Source organism: Salvelinus namaycush, chromosome 31 (assembly GCF_016432855.1).
Source record: "Salvelinus namaycush isolate Seneca chromosome 31, SaNama_1.0, whole genome shotgun sequence".
Classification (NCBI taxonomy): domain Eukaryota; kingdom Metazoa; phylum Chordata; class Actinopteri; order Salmoniformes; family Salmonidae; genus Salvelinus; species Salvelinus namaycush.
Genome location: NC_052337.1, coordinates 27253523 through 27269554, shown reverse-complemented (window position 1 = coordinate 27269554; position 16032 = coordinate 27253523). Strand labels below are relative to the sequence as shown.

At 42.0% G+C, this 16032-nt stretch overlaps 1 protein-coding gene across 1 annotated transcript in view; it reads left to right on the top strand.

The window, feature by feature from the left end:
- The first annotated feature begins 11739 nt into the window (after window positions 1-11739).
- LOC120025537 (astrotactin-2-like) overlaps window positions 11740-16032 on the top strand; it is a 451161-nt gene continuing 446868 nt past the window's right edge. The window contains exon 1 of the mRNA XM_038970100.1: window positions 11740-11983. Within this exon, the coding sequence (XP_038826028.1) occupies window positions 11740-11983 (244 nt within the window). The remainder of the gene's footprint in view (window positions 11984-16032) is intronic.

Here is a 16032-nt window from a genome sequence, read left to right as displayed (position 1 = left end):
CTAAAAGCAGATTTAGGCAACTCAGTGGAGATCAAAGGGATCTCCAGAGTTAGCCATCCCTGAGACCGGGTCTGGTATCTCGTACGTCTCTGTAAGTTAACAGTAAAATAGTCCGAGAGGGCTAAACTGAAAATGTGTTATACTTCTTTGCCGTCAAAATTTGCAATAAATAGTCCTCTATTCATCATTTTGGGAATTTCGATGCTCCCTGACTGTCTAGTGATTATTAGCGAGTTGGACAGTCAAGAAACTGTATGAATGTAGGCCCATTAACTGCACACAGTGATTATTAGTGAGCTGAAGAGTCAAGAAACTGTAGGTTTATCATTTCTACACAGTTTTGATTTTTTTTTAGACATTTTAGTATACTGACTTTGTTCCCTGAACGATTGGGCCGAATGCTTGACACCCCTGATTTAGAGAACCCTCTTTTCCCAACATTTTGTCCTGTTCGTGTAATATTATAGCCTCATTCCAACATCCCCAATTATTGGGTGTAGTCCATTCTTTAGAGTTTAGAGATATTTGTAGTGAAGTCTTGTAAACATTGTAGAAATAGATGGTCTTATGATACATCGATGGAGCCAATGTCCTGAGTAGGATGCACTGATGTTTGTATAACACAGCACTAACTAAAGTCATTTGTCCTTTTACCAGTTTCTGGTAAAATAGCTTTCAGATAAGCCCTTTATTTACACCTACAAACTGGGTCAGAGCCTCCTTTCCAGCGAATTACTTTGACTAATTAATTATGTGATAAGGCACAAGGAGAATTTTGCCAATACTGCAGCCTCCTCCCAGGACCAGTATTCCCTTGCGTGATGTCATGAAGAGTACTTCTCTGTAGCTTTGTTGAGAAAATATGAAATACAGTAGCACTTGATTGTAAAGGTTTATCATGAACTGGACCAAATCCTAGTTTAACACAAAAGTGCAAAATAAATCACCACTTATTAATGCCATTGAGGTACAATAGTTCAAGCAAACAACATATACAAAAAAGAAGAAAAAGTGAATAATAAATAATTTAATGGCTGCATCATTGGAAACCCATTAGACTGCTGGCATCACGGAAACTGAAGAGACATGCTAAAAGGTACTTTGATAATACGTTTTTAATTATGACCATGATTAAAGTTCCAAGAAGAGAAGAAAGCGGACAAAGAAGCCATTTTCATCTGCTCTATGGGAGGAAATTGTTAGTCTTGCTAACACCAGTCTCTCTACATCCTTGACTTGAGAGTCTGGAATGGCTGCTGTGATATCTTATTCTTCTTCTTCGATGGGTTTAACAGCGGTTGGCATCCAATGTTGATGGTGCATTACTGCCACCAGCTGGACGGGGTATTGAACGAGAAAAAAAAATCCATTGCAGGTAAGGGGGAAAACCGACGTCATACAAAACAGACATGTCAACAAACAAAACCCATCCCACTTCTTCAATCACAGTCCATTCCAAAATACATTTACTGCTGATACCGGACCAGGCCCAAATCCCCGCCATTTGCATGAAGAAGATACGCCGATACAGGAGACGCAGGTCCGGGTGCCTTGTGAGATTTCGCCTGCGAGTGGGTAACCCGCCTCCACCATCCGTCCTATATGCCAACGTGCAATCATTGGAGAATAAACTGGATGAGCTCCGTTCAAGAATATCCTACCAGTGGGACATTAAAAACTGTAATATCTTATGTTTCACAGAGTCATGGCTGATTGACGGTTTTCCATGCATCGGTAAGACAGAACAGCTGCCTCCTGTAAAACGAGGGGTAGTGGTCTGTGTGTATTTGTCAATAACAACTGGTGCGCAAAATCTACTACTAGAGGTAGAGTATCTCACGATAAGCTGTAGACCACACTATTTACCAAGATGCTGGCACTAACACCGCACTCAACGAGCTGTATAAGGCCATAAGCAAGCAATAACATTTTCATCCAGAGGTGGCACTCCTAGTGGCCGGGGACTTAAATGCAAGCAAATTTAAATCTGTTTTAACTTATATCTATCAGCATGTCACATGTGCAACCAGAGGAAAAAACTTCGGACCACCTTTACTACACACACAGAGATGCGTACAAAGCTCTCCCACGCCCTCCATTTGGCAAATCTGACAATAATTCTATCTTCCTGATTCCTGCTTACAAGCAAAAGCTGAAGCAGTGAGTACCAGTGTCTCGCTCAATACGGAAGCGATCAGATAACTCAGATGCTAAGCCACAGGACTGTTTTGCTAGCACAGACGAATATGTTCCGGGATTCAGCCGATGGCATTGAGGAGTATACCACATCAGTCACCGGCTTCATCAATTTTATTTTTTATTTTACCTTTATTTAACCAGGTAAGCTAGTTGAGAACAAGTTCTCATTTACAACTGCGACCTGGCAAAGATAAAGCAAAGCAGTGTGACACAAACAACAACACAGAGTTACACATGGAATAAACAAGCGTACATTCAATAACACAATAGAAAAAAAGAAAGTCTATATACAGTGTGTGCAAATGGCGTGAGGTAAGGCAATAAATAGGCCATGTTAGCGAAGTAATTACTAAGATTAGATTAAACACTGAAGTGATAAATGAGCAGATGATGATGTGCAAGTAGAGATACTGGTGTTATGGTGGGTTATTTACTGATGGACTATGTACAGCTGCAGCGATCGGTTAGCTGCTCAGATACCTGATGTTTAAAGTTAGTGAGGGAAATATAAAGTCTCCAGCTTCAGCGATTTTTGCAATTCGTTCCAGTCACTGGCAGCAGAGAACTGGAAGGAAAGGCGGCCAAAGGGGGCGTTGGATTTGGCGATGACCAGTGAGATATACCTGCTGGAGCGCGTGCTGCGGGTAGGTGTTGTTATCGTGACCAGCGAGCTGAGATAAGGCAGAGCTTTACCTAGCATAGACTTATTGATGACCTGGAGCCAGTGGGTCTGGCGACGAATATGTAGCGAGGGCCAGCCGACAAGATCATACAGGTCGCAGTGGTGGGTGGTATAAGGGGCTTTGGTAACAAAACGGATGGCACTGTGATAGACTGCATCCAGTTTGCTGAGTAGAGTATTGGAAGCTATTTTGTAGGATCAGTAGGATAGTCAGTTTTACTAGGATAAGTTTGGCGGCGTGAGTGAAGGAGGCTTTGTTGAGAAATAGAAAGCCGATTCTAGATTTGATTTTGGATTGGAGATGTTTAATATGAGCCTGGAAGGAGAGTTTACAGTCTAGCCAGACACCTAGGTATTTGTAGTTGTCCACATATTCTAGGTCAGAACCGTCCAGGGTAGTGATGCTAGTCGGACGGGCGGGTGCAGGCAGCGAACAGTTGAAAAGCATGCATTTGGTTTTACTAGCGTTTAAGAGCAGTTGGAGGCCACTGAAGGAGTGTTGTATGGCATTGAAGCTCATTTGGAGGTTAGTTAACACAGTGTTCAAAGAAGGGCCAGAAGTATACCGAATGGTGTCATCTGCATAGAGGTGGATCACCCGCAGCAAGAGGGACATCATTGATATATACAGAGAAAAAAGTTGGCCTGAGAATTGAACCCTGTGGTACCCCCATAGAGGTCCGGTCAACAGGCCCTCCGATTTAACACACTGAATTCTGTCTGCAAAGTAGTTGGGGAACCAGGCGAGGCAGTCATTTGAGAAACCAAGGCTATTGAGTCTGCCGATAAGAATACGGTGATTGACAGAGTCGAAAGCCTTGGCCAGGTCAATGAAGACGGCTGCACAGTACTGTCTTTTATCAATGGCGGTTATGATATCGTTTAGTACCTTGAGCGTGACTGACGTGCACCCGTGACTAGCTTGGAAACCGGATTGCAAAGCGGAGAAGGTACGGTGGGATTCGAAATGGTCAGTGATCTGTTTATTAACTAGGCTTTAGAGAGGCAGAGCAGGATGGATATAGGTCTATAGCAATTTGCGTCTAGAGTGTCACCCCCTTTGAAGACGGGGATGACTGCGGCAGCTTTCCAATCTTCAGGGAACTCTGGCGATACGAAAGAGAGGTTGAACAGACTGGTAATAGGGGTTGCAACAATGGCGGCGGATAGTTTCAGAAAGAGAGGGTCCAGATGGTCTAGCCCAGCTGATTTGTACGGGTCCAGGTTTTGCAACTCTTTCAGAACATCTGCTATCTGGATTTGGGTGAAGGAGAAGCTTGGGAGGCTCGGGCAAGTAGCTGCAGGGGGGGGGGGGGCTGTTGGCCGGGGTTGGGGTAGCATGGCCAGCCGTAGAGAAATGCTAGTTGAAATTTTCGATTATCATGGATTTATCGGTGGTGACTGTGTTACCTAGCCTCAGTGCAGTGGGCAGCTGGGAGGAGGTACTCTTGTTCTCCATGGACTTGACAGTGTCCCAGAACTTTTTAGTTAGAGCTACAGGATGCAAATTTCTGTTTGAAAAAGCTAGCCTTTGCTTTCCTGACTGACTGCGTGTATTGGTTCCTGACTTCCCTGATCAGTTGCATATCGCGGGGACTATTCAAATCAAAATCAAATCAAATTTATTTATATAGCCCTTCTTACATCAGCTGATATATCGAAGTGCTGTACAGAAACCCAGCCTAAAACCCCAAACAGCAAGCAATGCAGTTGTAGAAGCACGGTGGCTAGGAAAAACTTCCTAGAAAGGCCAAAACCTAGGAAGAAACCTAGAGAGGAACCAGCCTATCCAGGCTCCATAGCCAACATGAGTGAGACCTTTAAACAGGTCAACATTCACAAGACCACAGGGCGAGACGGATTACCAGGACGTGTACGCAGAGCATGCGCTGACGAACTGGCATGTGTCTTCACTGACATTTTCAACCTGTCCCTGACCGAGTCTGTAATACCAACATATTTCAAGCAGACCACCATAGTCCCTGTGCCCAAGAACACCAAGGTAACCTGCCTAAATGACTACCGACCCGTAGCACTCACATCTGTATGCTGGTCATGGCTCACATCAACACCATCATCCCAGAAACCCTAGACCCTCTCTAATTTGCATACCGCCCCAAAAGATCCACAGATGACGCATTCACTATTGCACACCACACTGCCATTTTCCACCTGGACAAAACGAACACCTATGTGAAAAGGCTGTTCATTGACTACAGCTCAGCGTTGAACACCATAGTGCCCTCAAAGCTCATCACTAAGGTAAGGACCCTGGAACAAAACACCTCCCTCTGCAAAAAATGCCAAAGACTCCAACCACCCTAGTCATAGACTGTTCTCTCTGCTACCACACGACAAGTGGTACCAGAGCGCCAAGTCTAGGTCCAAAACAGCTTCTACCCCCAAGCCACGAGACTGCTGAACAACTAATCAAATGGCTACCCAGACTATTTGCATTGACACCCCCCCCCCCCTTTTTACAGGGCTGCCACTCGTTGTTAATTATCTACCTACATCAAATCACATTTTATTGGTCACATACACATGGTTAGCAGATGTTAATGCGAGTGTAGCAAAATGCTTGTGCTTCTAGTTCCGACAGTGCAGTAACATCTAGCAAGTAATCTAACAATTCCACAACAACTACCTAATACACACAAATCTAAAGGGATGGAATAAGAATATTTACATATAAATATATGGATGAGCGAAGACCGAGCGGTATAGGTAAGATGCAATAGATGGTATACAATACAGTATAATACAGTATATAAGATGAGGATGCAAGATATGTAAACATTATTAAAGTGATCCATTTAGTGAAGTGGCCAATGACTTCGAGTGTGTCTATAGGCAGCAGCCTCTCTGTGTTAGTGATGGCTGTTTACCAGTCTGATGGCCTTGAGAAAGAAGCTGTTTTTCAGTCTCTCGGTCCCAGCTTTGATGAACCTGTACTGACCTCGCCTTCTGGATGGTAGTGGGGTGAACAGGCAGTGGCTCAGGTGGTTGGTGTCCTTGATGATATTTTTGGCCTTCCTGTGACATTGGGGTCCTGGAGGGCAGGTAGTTTGCCCCCGGTGATGTTTTGTGCAGACCGCACTACCCTCTGGAGAGCCTTGCGGTTGTGGACAGTGCAGTTGCTGTACCAGGTGGTGATACAGCCCGACAGGATGCTCTCGATTGTGCATCTGTGAAAGTTTGTGAGGGTTTTAGGTGACAAGCCAAATTTCTTCAGCCTCCTGAGGTTAAAGAGGCGATGTTGTGCCTTCTTCACCACACTTCATTTTGTCCATGATGTGTACGCCGAGGAACTTAACACTTTCTACCTTCTCCACTATCTACCTACTATAGTTCTAGGTAGCCTAGCCAGCGCATTTGTGGCACACCTAGTATGTCAGTGGCGGACTGCTGGCTTGGGTCTCTGAGCGTTTCCATTGTCTGTTGTCCTCCACAACACCCCCTTGCAGGTACTACCTACTTCATCTTCTCTACATTTTACAGCAGGAGAAGTAAAGAGAAAGGAGAGGGGGGGTATGATGCTGTAGTTCATACAATCACAAAGATTTATACCGTTAATTTTGAACTTGACACCATGCCAATTGAACGATACATTGCTTGTTATGACTATGCATAACACCTGAATAGTATAATAACCCACACATGTTGTAGAACATCTCTCTCTCTCTCTCTCTCTCTATCTCTCTATATACAGTATATATACGTATGTCACTAGGTCATGCTGGCACTAAGAAGACATTTTACCAACAGTATAATTTGTTGGCATGGGGAAATGACACAACATTAACATCTCATTAAAAGACCTAGAGCTTTTTGTTTTACACTGCGTTTCACCTTGAAGACTATCTATTAGTGGCAATGGCCCATAGTAAAGTAGACCGTCGAAATGGGCTATAATCTATAGTAAGTGATGCCTTCTCAACATGGCTCCTCATGTTTAATTCTCTCTGTCACTCAAATAATGTTCCCTGATACCAATTCTGAACATCATGTGCTCATATATAGTAATATAGTCTTATTTCACCAAAGAACGCAGTTCTCCAAGCTTACTGAAACTCTCCCGAAAGGTACGTTTTCATTTTGAGCCCTGACCCCTACAAAAAGATACTGTTGTTGGAGTGCTGACCATGATAAAAAGTAGGCTATAGATTGTTAATTCCCATCCTCAATCAGAATAAATGCATAATTGGTAACAATATAAAGATATTGAAGCACATTTGATTACTATGCTAGTAGTTCTTGCATAAGAAAATGTTGTGTGTGGGGTTCCCATACAGTAGTTTAATCCAGTCAAGGTCGCATGCACCCTCCATATAGCATTCTTGTCTTCCTCCACAACCACCGCTCTGAGACCCAGGGCTGTTGCCTCACGGATTTGGTCCTCCGTCCGCCACAGCCTTTAGCGGGGAGACGACTGTCATTATTTGAGGTTGTTTTTCTAGCTTCTTGAAGACTAGAACCAGCTAACTAGCTGTTAATGAGGCTTTTCCCCAAATCCTGTTGGCAAGACCACCAATAAATCCTCCCATAGAACAAAGGCTTGAAATGTTTTAAATTGCTCCTATTTTAATTCAATCCCTATGTTGGTTGTTACTATGTGGCAGTGTCATCTCTGTATCTCCTTTTGAGAAAGATTAATAATTTTTTCTCCCCACAGTTTTAGTTAGCTATGCTAGCTAACTTTAGCTTGGCTTGTTTACCTCTCTAGTAGGGGGCGTAGCAAGTTGACGAGGAAGGGGGGGATATGTGCATTCAAATAGCGTGCATATGAGAACCAATCAAAAAGCAGCTCAAAGTCGCTCAATATTTGAGCTATCCTCCCCTTTTCAAGCCCGAGACTCCAGACCACTGAGTCACAGCACGCTGTGCAGTCCCATCAATTACGGGTAAACCAGGCCCCCTCATCTCTCCATAGATTAATCTGAGAGCCTGCCTTTGCATAGCGCATGTAAAATCATGACCCGTCTACGATGAAAAAATTATATCTTATTCAATTATTAAGTTATTTAATTAACAGTTGCTGGCATCCAGGGGTAAAGTGTGTACATATAGTGCCAGTCAAAAGTTTGGACACACCTACTCATTCAAGGGTTTTTTGTTATTTTTACTATTTTCTACATTGATAGCCCAAGTAGAGGTGGAAGAGCCACTATGCCATAATTAATCAGACATCAGAACTATGAAATAACACATATGGAATCATATAGTAACCAAAAAAGTGTTAAACAAATCAAAATAGATTTTAGATTTTAGATTCTTCAAAGTAGCAATCCTTTGCCTTGATGACAGCTTTGCACACTGTTGGCAAAATAAAATGCCCATAATGCATATTTAAATATAGGGTATTTGTGCCATGAACATAGAGAAATACATTTTGAGTACAAAATACAATTTCATATGTTTATGTGCAATATTATGTTGGTGACATGGGGCACTCTCCTCCATTACATTGTGGTCGTTGACTGCACAACTCCCGTAATCCCGAAAAGGGGAGACAAATTGTTCATTCCTTTTTAGGAAATCAGCACACAGCCGTCTGTAGCTGTCCTGTTAAAAGAAGAAGGGAAGAGAGGGAAGAGACCCGGACTCATTACACTGTGGAAACCTGTTTAACCATCTCCGTCTAGACTAGCGGCCGTTGCCTTGTTGTCTGTCAAATTCAATTTTGGGGAATCAGAAGCCGCCTTGGCATGGAGGTCGAGGCAATTTCGCTGCCAATAAATCTCATATAACCAACAAGGGACTATGTTTAAAAGCCCTCCATTAGCTATTAAGAATGCAGAGTTCTTCTTAGCCTTGTTAAAGTTGCCCCTCGCAGTACCACTACACACACACACAGACTCAGACATCTCCCCCAATGGCGTTTGACCACTTGCATGCAAAAGGCCTACAGTGTTCTGTCAAATCCAGCTGCTAAAGAAGTCATGTCTCTAAAAGATATGTGCTCTGTTTCGAACACTGTGTGGCATCACTGTAGAGTTGTTTCTGCATTGTGTCAGCACTTTGGCTTTTAGGCTATTATTTGTAGTCAAAGATATGGTGGAGAGATGCTTTGACACTTGAATATGCTAACATCCTTTTAAGCAATATTGGGATGAAAAGAATAATGTATTAAAATAGGACTATGTTGAACAATAGTAAATATAGTCCAAAATCAATTCAATATTAATCAAATATTAGGCTAAATATTTGGACATAGTTTATCCAAAGGACCAAGGCACTCTTACCAGAATGTTGATGCAAAGGTAAAAGCCATATAATATAACATACCTATATGGAAATGTTAAAACCCTAGCAGACCACTGCTGGACCAGAATCAGATGGGTTGTAATAAAATTAAATGGTGGTAAATAGAGGCTTATCTGAGCCAGGTCACACAGCTGTCTGTCTGAAAGGCTGTGTCCTGTGGGAGAAAACATGAAGACTGACACATCTGCTTACTCTCTGTACAGTAAGCTATTCACTCCAAAACATTACAGTGTTATAGTGAAATGACCAAGCACCCTGGTAGCAGCAGTAGAAAGGTATGAATTACGGGGAAGCCAGGGGGGGCTCTGCTCCCCTGAATGAGACTTTAGCTCCCCTAAATGCAACAAAAGTCCAACTTTGATCTAAATAATGCTAAGTTAACCATTCTCCTATTTTTTTAATATGTAGTGGTACATATGTTTTACAGTGGTAAATATGAAAATAAAAGCTTCCAAAGAAAACAAACACCCCCACTTCTCTGTCATGGTTTAAACCATTTATTTCTATGTGGTGGCACTCAGTAGTGCTGCATTTCAACCTCAGCTGAGCTCCTTTATGCATAGATTTTCCTTAGTACTTCCTCATTTTCACAATTTGTTTAGCCTTTATTCCAATGGATTAGATGTATCCGTTGATTTATCATTGTTTGCTTTTGTCAGTCAGCTGTTTAGAGTGCTCATTGCTTTGTTTTCAGGTGCGTGTGAGTACTGGTGTTCTCAGTGCCATCCGTGGCCAGAAGTAGTACACCATGTATTTAGCTTTATTTATGTATTTTCTATCAATATTTGTTTTCTTTCCAGGATCAGCTGATGATGACGGTTGACAATATCACTAGACATCTAGCCTACAGCTAGACACCATTGTGCATCCAATCCATCCAATCCATCCAACAAGTCGTCTATAAGTTAACGACAGTAGGCCCATAAGGTGACACTTTTTGTTAGAAGAGGTTTTAACGTTCAGTTAGAAGCATTCCATTTTAAAATGGCATAGGCCATGTTTTGGATTTGTGTACCCATGAACTGTATTCACGTCTAAACATAATTAAATGTTACATAGGTATAATTACACTTACAGTGCATTTTCAGAGATGTCCAAGATCCAGGAATTATAAAGTGTTTAAGTTCAATGTTCTAATTCAATTGTTAAATGCTTAATAATGACAACTAATGTAAGGAAAGAACCGTAGTGTTTTATGTCGCACGACCTGTGAAGACTCCAAGTATTAACTCATGAATTATGGACAACTCATGAAGTAGAGTGTAAAACATGTTTTGATACAACTCATGTATTATATTGAATGTAGGCTACCTGTGTGTGTTAATGTGTGTAAAATTGCCTCGGCTGAGACGGTAGGCCACTGGTAGTGGTGCAGGCCTAGTGGAGGGTAAATGCAAATAAACTCAGTGTTTTCTGCAGAAAGATGCATTGAAAGTATAGGGAGGGGGGGAATGTCCATAGGGGGAGAAAAAAATGTAAGGTAAGTGACCGTTGAGGGGGTGTGGGCACACTTTTTGGTGTTTTGTAACAATGTCTTTTTAGGCTACATGCAGTTTGTATGATGGAATTATTTTGGAGTGAATGAACATGCACAGGTAGCCTACTTTTTGAAGTGATTTGTTTGACAATCAGATGAAATTATCATGACTGGTTGTGTTAATACAGTTTAAATTACGTTTTTATTTTTAGGCTCAAGTGTGTGCACTCAATAAAGACCCCCGAATGTCATGGTGTAATTCCCACTCTAAGCAGTAGACTATCCTTTCTCCACCCTTTGAAATTCGGGCAAATGCCAGATGGGCTGGTCCATTTTCAGAAAAGTGGATGCTTTTTGCGCAAACTGATCGTATCTGGCTTATAATGGGGGCCTCAAGCAAACAAATGGGCCGGTGTGGGGGCCTCAAGGAAGAAAGTGTACCGATGTGTTAGAAATGCCAGGGCCGATTGATGGTCCCAGTCCGCCACTGGTTGAAGTGCATTCACAGACACATGACAAAATAGACAGCCTAGCAAAATAGAAGTGACATTTGTCAATCCATCACAAACATAAAATGCTATTTCCCACATGCAAAGCCCTTTGTAATAATAAAATGAATGCATTTACTCGAAAAATCGAACTTTACCATCAAAGCATGCATTATAACTTCATAACAGTCATGGAAACTCGACTTCCTCTTTTCCCATTGGTTGCCTCGAAAAGCATATCCTTGATTGCATGAAAAAGCTGTCTCAAGACAAATGTATTCCCTCTTTCCTTCATTTCATATCTATGGCGAGGTCTCACAGAATCTTATATCCGCATTATGAGAAATGATGTGTATACATCAACACAGAAGGAAGCAAGTTGGAGAAAAAAAGTATTAGGCTACAGATCTGACTACACCTGTGCTGCCGCCTCCTGGACAGACATGACTACCGAGCGCGTGCAGTGGCTGTAGTATAAACGAACAAGCAGTTTAAGAGCCGCACTCAAAGCTAGAGAACCGCGCATTGGGAGCGAGATGGCAGGGAGAGTAAAGCACCACGTCCTCCTCCTCATGGGGCTCTTGCTGACAGGGACCGCTACAGTCCGGGGAAGCAGAGGGGGAGCGATGTTTGATGAGGAGAGGGAGAAGGAAAACGACGCAGAGAGCCCTTGTGAAGTTAAAACCGTTACCGTTTCTACCCTGCCTGTACTCCGGGAGAATGAGTTCAGTTTCACCGGTGGTGGCTCGGGGAGCGTGGCCGGAGGAGGAGGGGAGTCCCGACTCCTTTTATTCGTTAGAACAGACCTACCTGGACGAATTTCCGTTATGGATGATCTTGACAACACCGCTCTCCCATACTTCACACTGGGTAAGAACATTATAATCTTACTGCCTCTTTACTGTCCCCCAATCCATCACCGGATTTACAATGGTTGCTCATAGGGACCACTAACATATGCCTGGCCGGTGGTATAGGCTATATTTACTGAATTACAATAATTGTTTTCGTACATTCAAAATGTAAAGACTTATTCTACACAGTGAAGTGTCATCTAGGGTTGAACATTATGGCAGTTTAATGTTAACGACATGATAGCCCAAGTAGAGGTGTGTTGGCCAATCAAGGGGAAGAGCCACTGTGCCATATCTATCTGGTACAGGGACTAAAACAGCGTTGGGAACTTATATATGTATCTTATATATGTATCTGAACACCACTCATGTAATGAAAACGCAAGAACGAACTCGACACCATTCGTACACGGCTCTCTCACTCACCGCGCGCACATACACACACCAATTGGGTCATTTTTGTGTACTATGACAAATTATGACTAAGTGACATGCATAGCCTTAAGTATTAGGCAGTGAGGGAATGCATAGATAGCAATTTAGCTGTGAAAATCTGCATGAAATTGGTATTTTGTATTTTTATGAACACATTATTCATAGCAGAGACTAGGACATGTGCAGCATTGAAGGAAGTTAGATTAAGAAATGCATAATAATGTAAACTTGCTACAGTGTCATCATTTTCTCATTGCAAATTGCAAGGGTTTAGGCCAGGGCCCACATATGAGGTTGACTCTGCCTTGCATTGATTGAGTAGTGTTTATTTGTGTCCCTTAGAAAAGTATCCACAGCAGTGGGCCACAGTTGTCAATCTTCAGATAACATACACACAGTTAATCCTATATGCAAAACAAGGTTTTGGCTTTCCACACCTCCTGCCCATGAATATAATATATGCGCACGTGTATACCCATGTGGTTCTGTAATTGAATACCATAGGCGTTAGAAGACCTAAGGGGCTTCAGTGATTGGACAGTGACTGTCGACTGTAGGCCTGTGTTATTGCAATGTGATAGTAAACAGCATGACTGTTTTATATTCACATTTAGAGGTAGTAGTCATCTGTGTGTGGGTCAACAGACTGTATCAAACTAGTTGATATGTACAACCATACACATACCCTGAGTATGAATCATATAGACTCAATAGATGTGCTAATTTTCCAGATTTTTGTTGTGGTTCATACAATAACAAAGATGTATACCGTTCATTTTGAACTTGACCCCATGGCAATCGAACAATACATTGCTTGTTATGACTATGCACAACACCGGAATCGTATAGTAACCCGCACATTTTGTGGAACCCATCTCTCTCTCTCTTTCTCTCTATGTCTCTGTCGGTCTGTCTTTCTGTTTCTCTCTGTCTCTCACTTTATCTCTCTCTCAGCCCAGCAGCATTGAGACTGCAGACTAAACAGACTGCAGGGTCTGGAGCATATGCTTGTAAATCACTTTCTTTTCTCATTAAGGACACGCGTCGACTCTTGAGTTAGGACTCTCTGTCCTTCCATTCAGCCAGCCAGCAAATTTGCTGTGCTCTCGCCATGACTGCTCTTTGTGTAGGGGTGGAGATGGATTTAATCAGGTCTTGATTTAGATTAGTGCCTTCAGAAAGTATTCATACCATTTCTTATTCCACATTCTGTTGTGTTACAGCCTGAATTCAAAATGAATGAAAAAATATAAGAATATTCCCACCCATCTGCACACAGTACCCCATAATGATAAAGTGAAAACATGTTATTTTTTGTTTTTGCAAATTAAATACAGAAATATCTAATTTACATAAGTATTCACATCCCTGATCAGTACATGTTAGAATCACCTTTGGCAGGGCCTCCCGAGTGGCACAGTGGTCTAAGGCACTGCATCGAAGTGCTAGCTGTGCCACTAGAGATTCTGGGTTTGAGTCCAGGCTCTGTTAACCCATTGGGCGGCGCACAATTGGCCCAGCGTCGCCTGGGTTAGGGGAGGGTTTGGCCGGCAGGGATGTCCTTGTCCCATCGTGCACTAGCAACTCCTGTGGCAGGCCAGGCGCAGTGCACACTGACACAGTCGCCAGGTACACAGTGTTTCCTCTGAAATATAATAAACCCGGCTTCTGGATTAAGTGGGCATTGTGTCAAGAAGCAGTGCAGCTTGGCTTGGTTGGGTTGGGTTGTGTTTCGGAGAACACATGGTTCTCGACCTTCGCCTCTCCTGAGTCTGAATGGGAGTTGCAGCGATGAGACAAGACTGTAGCTACCAATTGGGAAGAAAAAGGGGTAAAAAGAAATGTGCGCCTTTGGCAGCGATTACAGCTGTGAGTCTTTCTGGTTAAGGAGCTAGGCGCTTTGCACACCTGGATTGTACAATATTTGCACATTATTCTTTTTTACAATTCTTCAAGCTCTGTCAAGTTGGTTGTTGATTATTTCTAGACAGCCATTTTCAAGTCTTGCCATAGATTTTCAAGCAAATTTAAGTCAACAGTGTAATTAGTACACTCAGCAACTCCAGTGTATATTTGGCCTTGTGTTTCAGGTTATTGTCCTGCTGAAAGGTGAATTTGTCTCCCAGTGTCTGTTGGAAAGCAGACTGAACCAGGTTTTCCACTAGGATTTTGCCTGTGTTTACCTATATTCCATTTTTATTTATCCCCAAAAAAACTCTCTAGTCCTTGCAGATGACAAGCATACACATAACATGATGCAGCCACCACCATGCTTGAAAATATGAAGAGTGGTACTCATTGATGTGCTGCATTCGATTTTCTCAAACATAACACTTTGTATTCATGAAATAAAGTTAATTTCTTTGCCAATTTGTTTGTGCCTTATTGCAAACAGGATGCATGTTTTTCACTCTGTCATTTAGGTTAGTATTGTGGAGTAACTACAATGTTGTTGATCCATCCTCAGTTTTATCCTATCACAGCCATTAAACTCTAACTGTTTTAAAGCCATCATTGGCCTCATGGTGAAATTCCTGAGCTATTTCCTTCCTCTCTGGCAACAGACTTAGGAAGGACACCTGTATCTTGTAGTGACTGGGTGTATTAACCTTTACCGAACCTCAACCCCGTATCCGGGATCACCCCCCACCCCCCACACACTGATTAGCATAGCTAGCATAGCTTCACAAGTAGATAGTAGCATCTAAATATCATTAAATCACAAGTCCAAGACACCAGATGAAAGATACAGATCTTGTGAATAAAGCCACCATTTCAGATTTTTAAAATGTTTTACAGGGAAGACAAAATATGTAAATCTATTAGCTAAACACGTTAGCAAAATACACCACTATTCTAACTCCATCAGTTTCTTACTCCTTCAGGTGCTATCACCAATTCGGCTCAACTAAGATATTGATAGCCAATAACCTATAAAAAAAACCATCAGATGACAGTCTGATAACATATTCATGGTATAGGATAGTTTTTGTTAGAAAAAAGTGCATATTTCAGGTAGAAATCACAGTTTACAATTGCACCGACCATCACAAATCGACTAGAATTACTAGATAGAGCAACGTGTATGACCAATTTACTCATCATAAAACATTTCATAAAAATAGACAAAGCATAGCAATGGAAAGACCCAGTTCTTGTGATTTCAGACCATATTTCAGATTTTCTAAGCGTTTTTCAGCGAAAACACAATAAATCGATAAGTTAGCATACTACATGTGCAAACGTTACCAGAGCATCGATTCCAGCCAAAGAGCGCTATAACGTCAACATCGCCAAAAGATATTAATTTTTTCACTAACCTTCTCAGAATTCTTCCGATGACACTCCTGTAACATCATTTTACAACATACATATACAGTTTGTTCGAAAAGGTGCATATTTAGCCATACAAAACCGTGGTTACACAATAAAAATACTAGGAAATCAAGCCTCAATATGTCTGACGTCATCTATCAGAGTGATCTAGTTTAATTGAAAGCTAATCATATACTTGACTAAAAAATACAGGGTTGACAGGAATCGAAAGACAAATTAGTTCTTAATGCAACCGCTGATTTACATTTGTAAAATTATCCTTACTTTTCAATACAGGGTTCGCCAAGTGAAGCT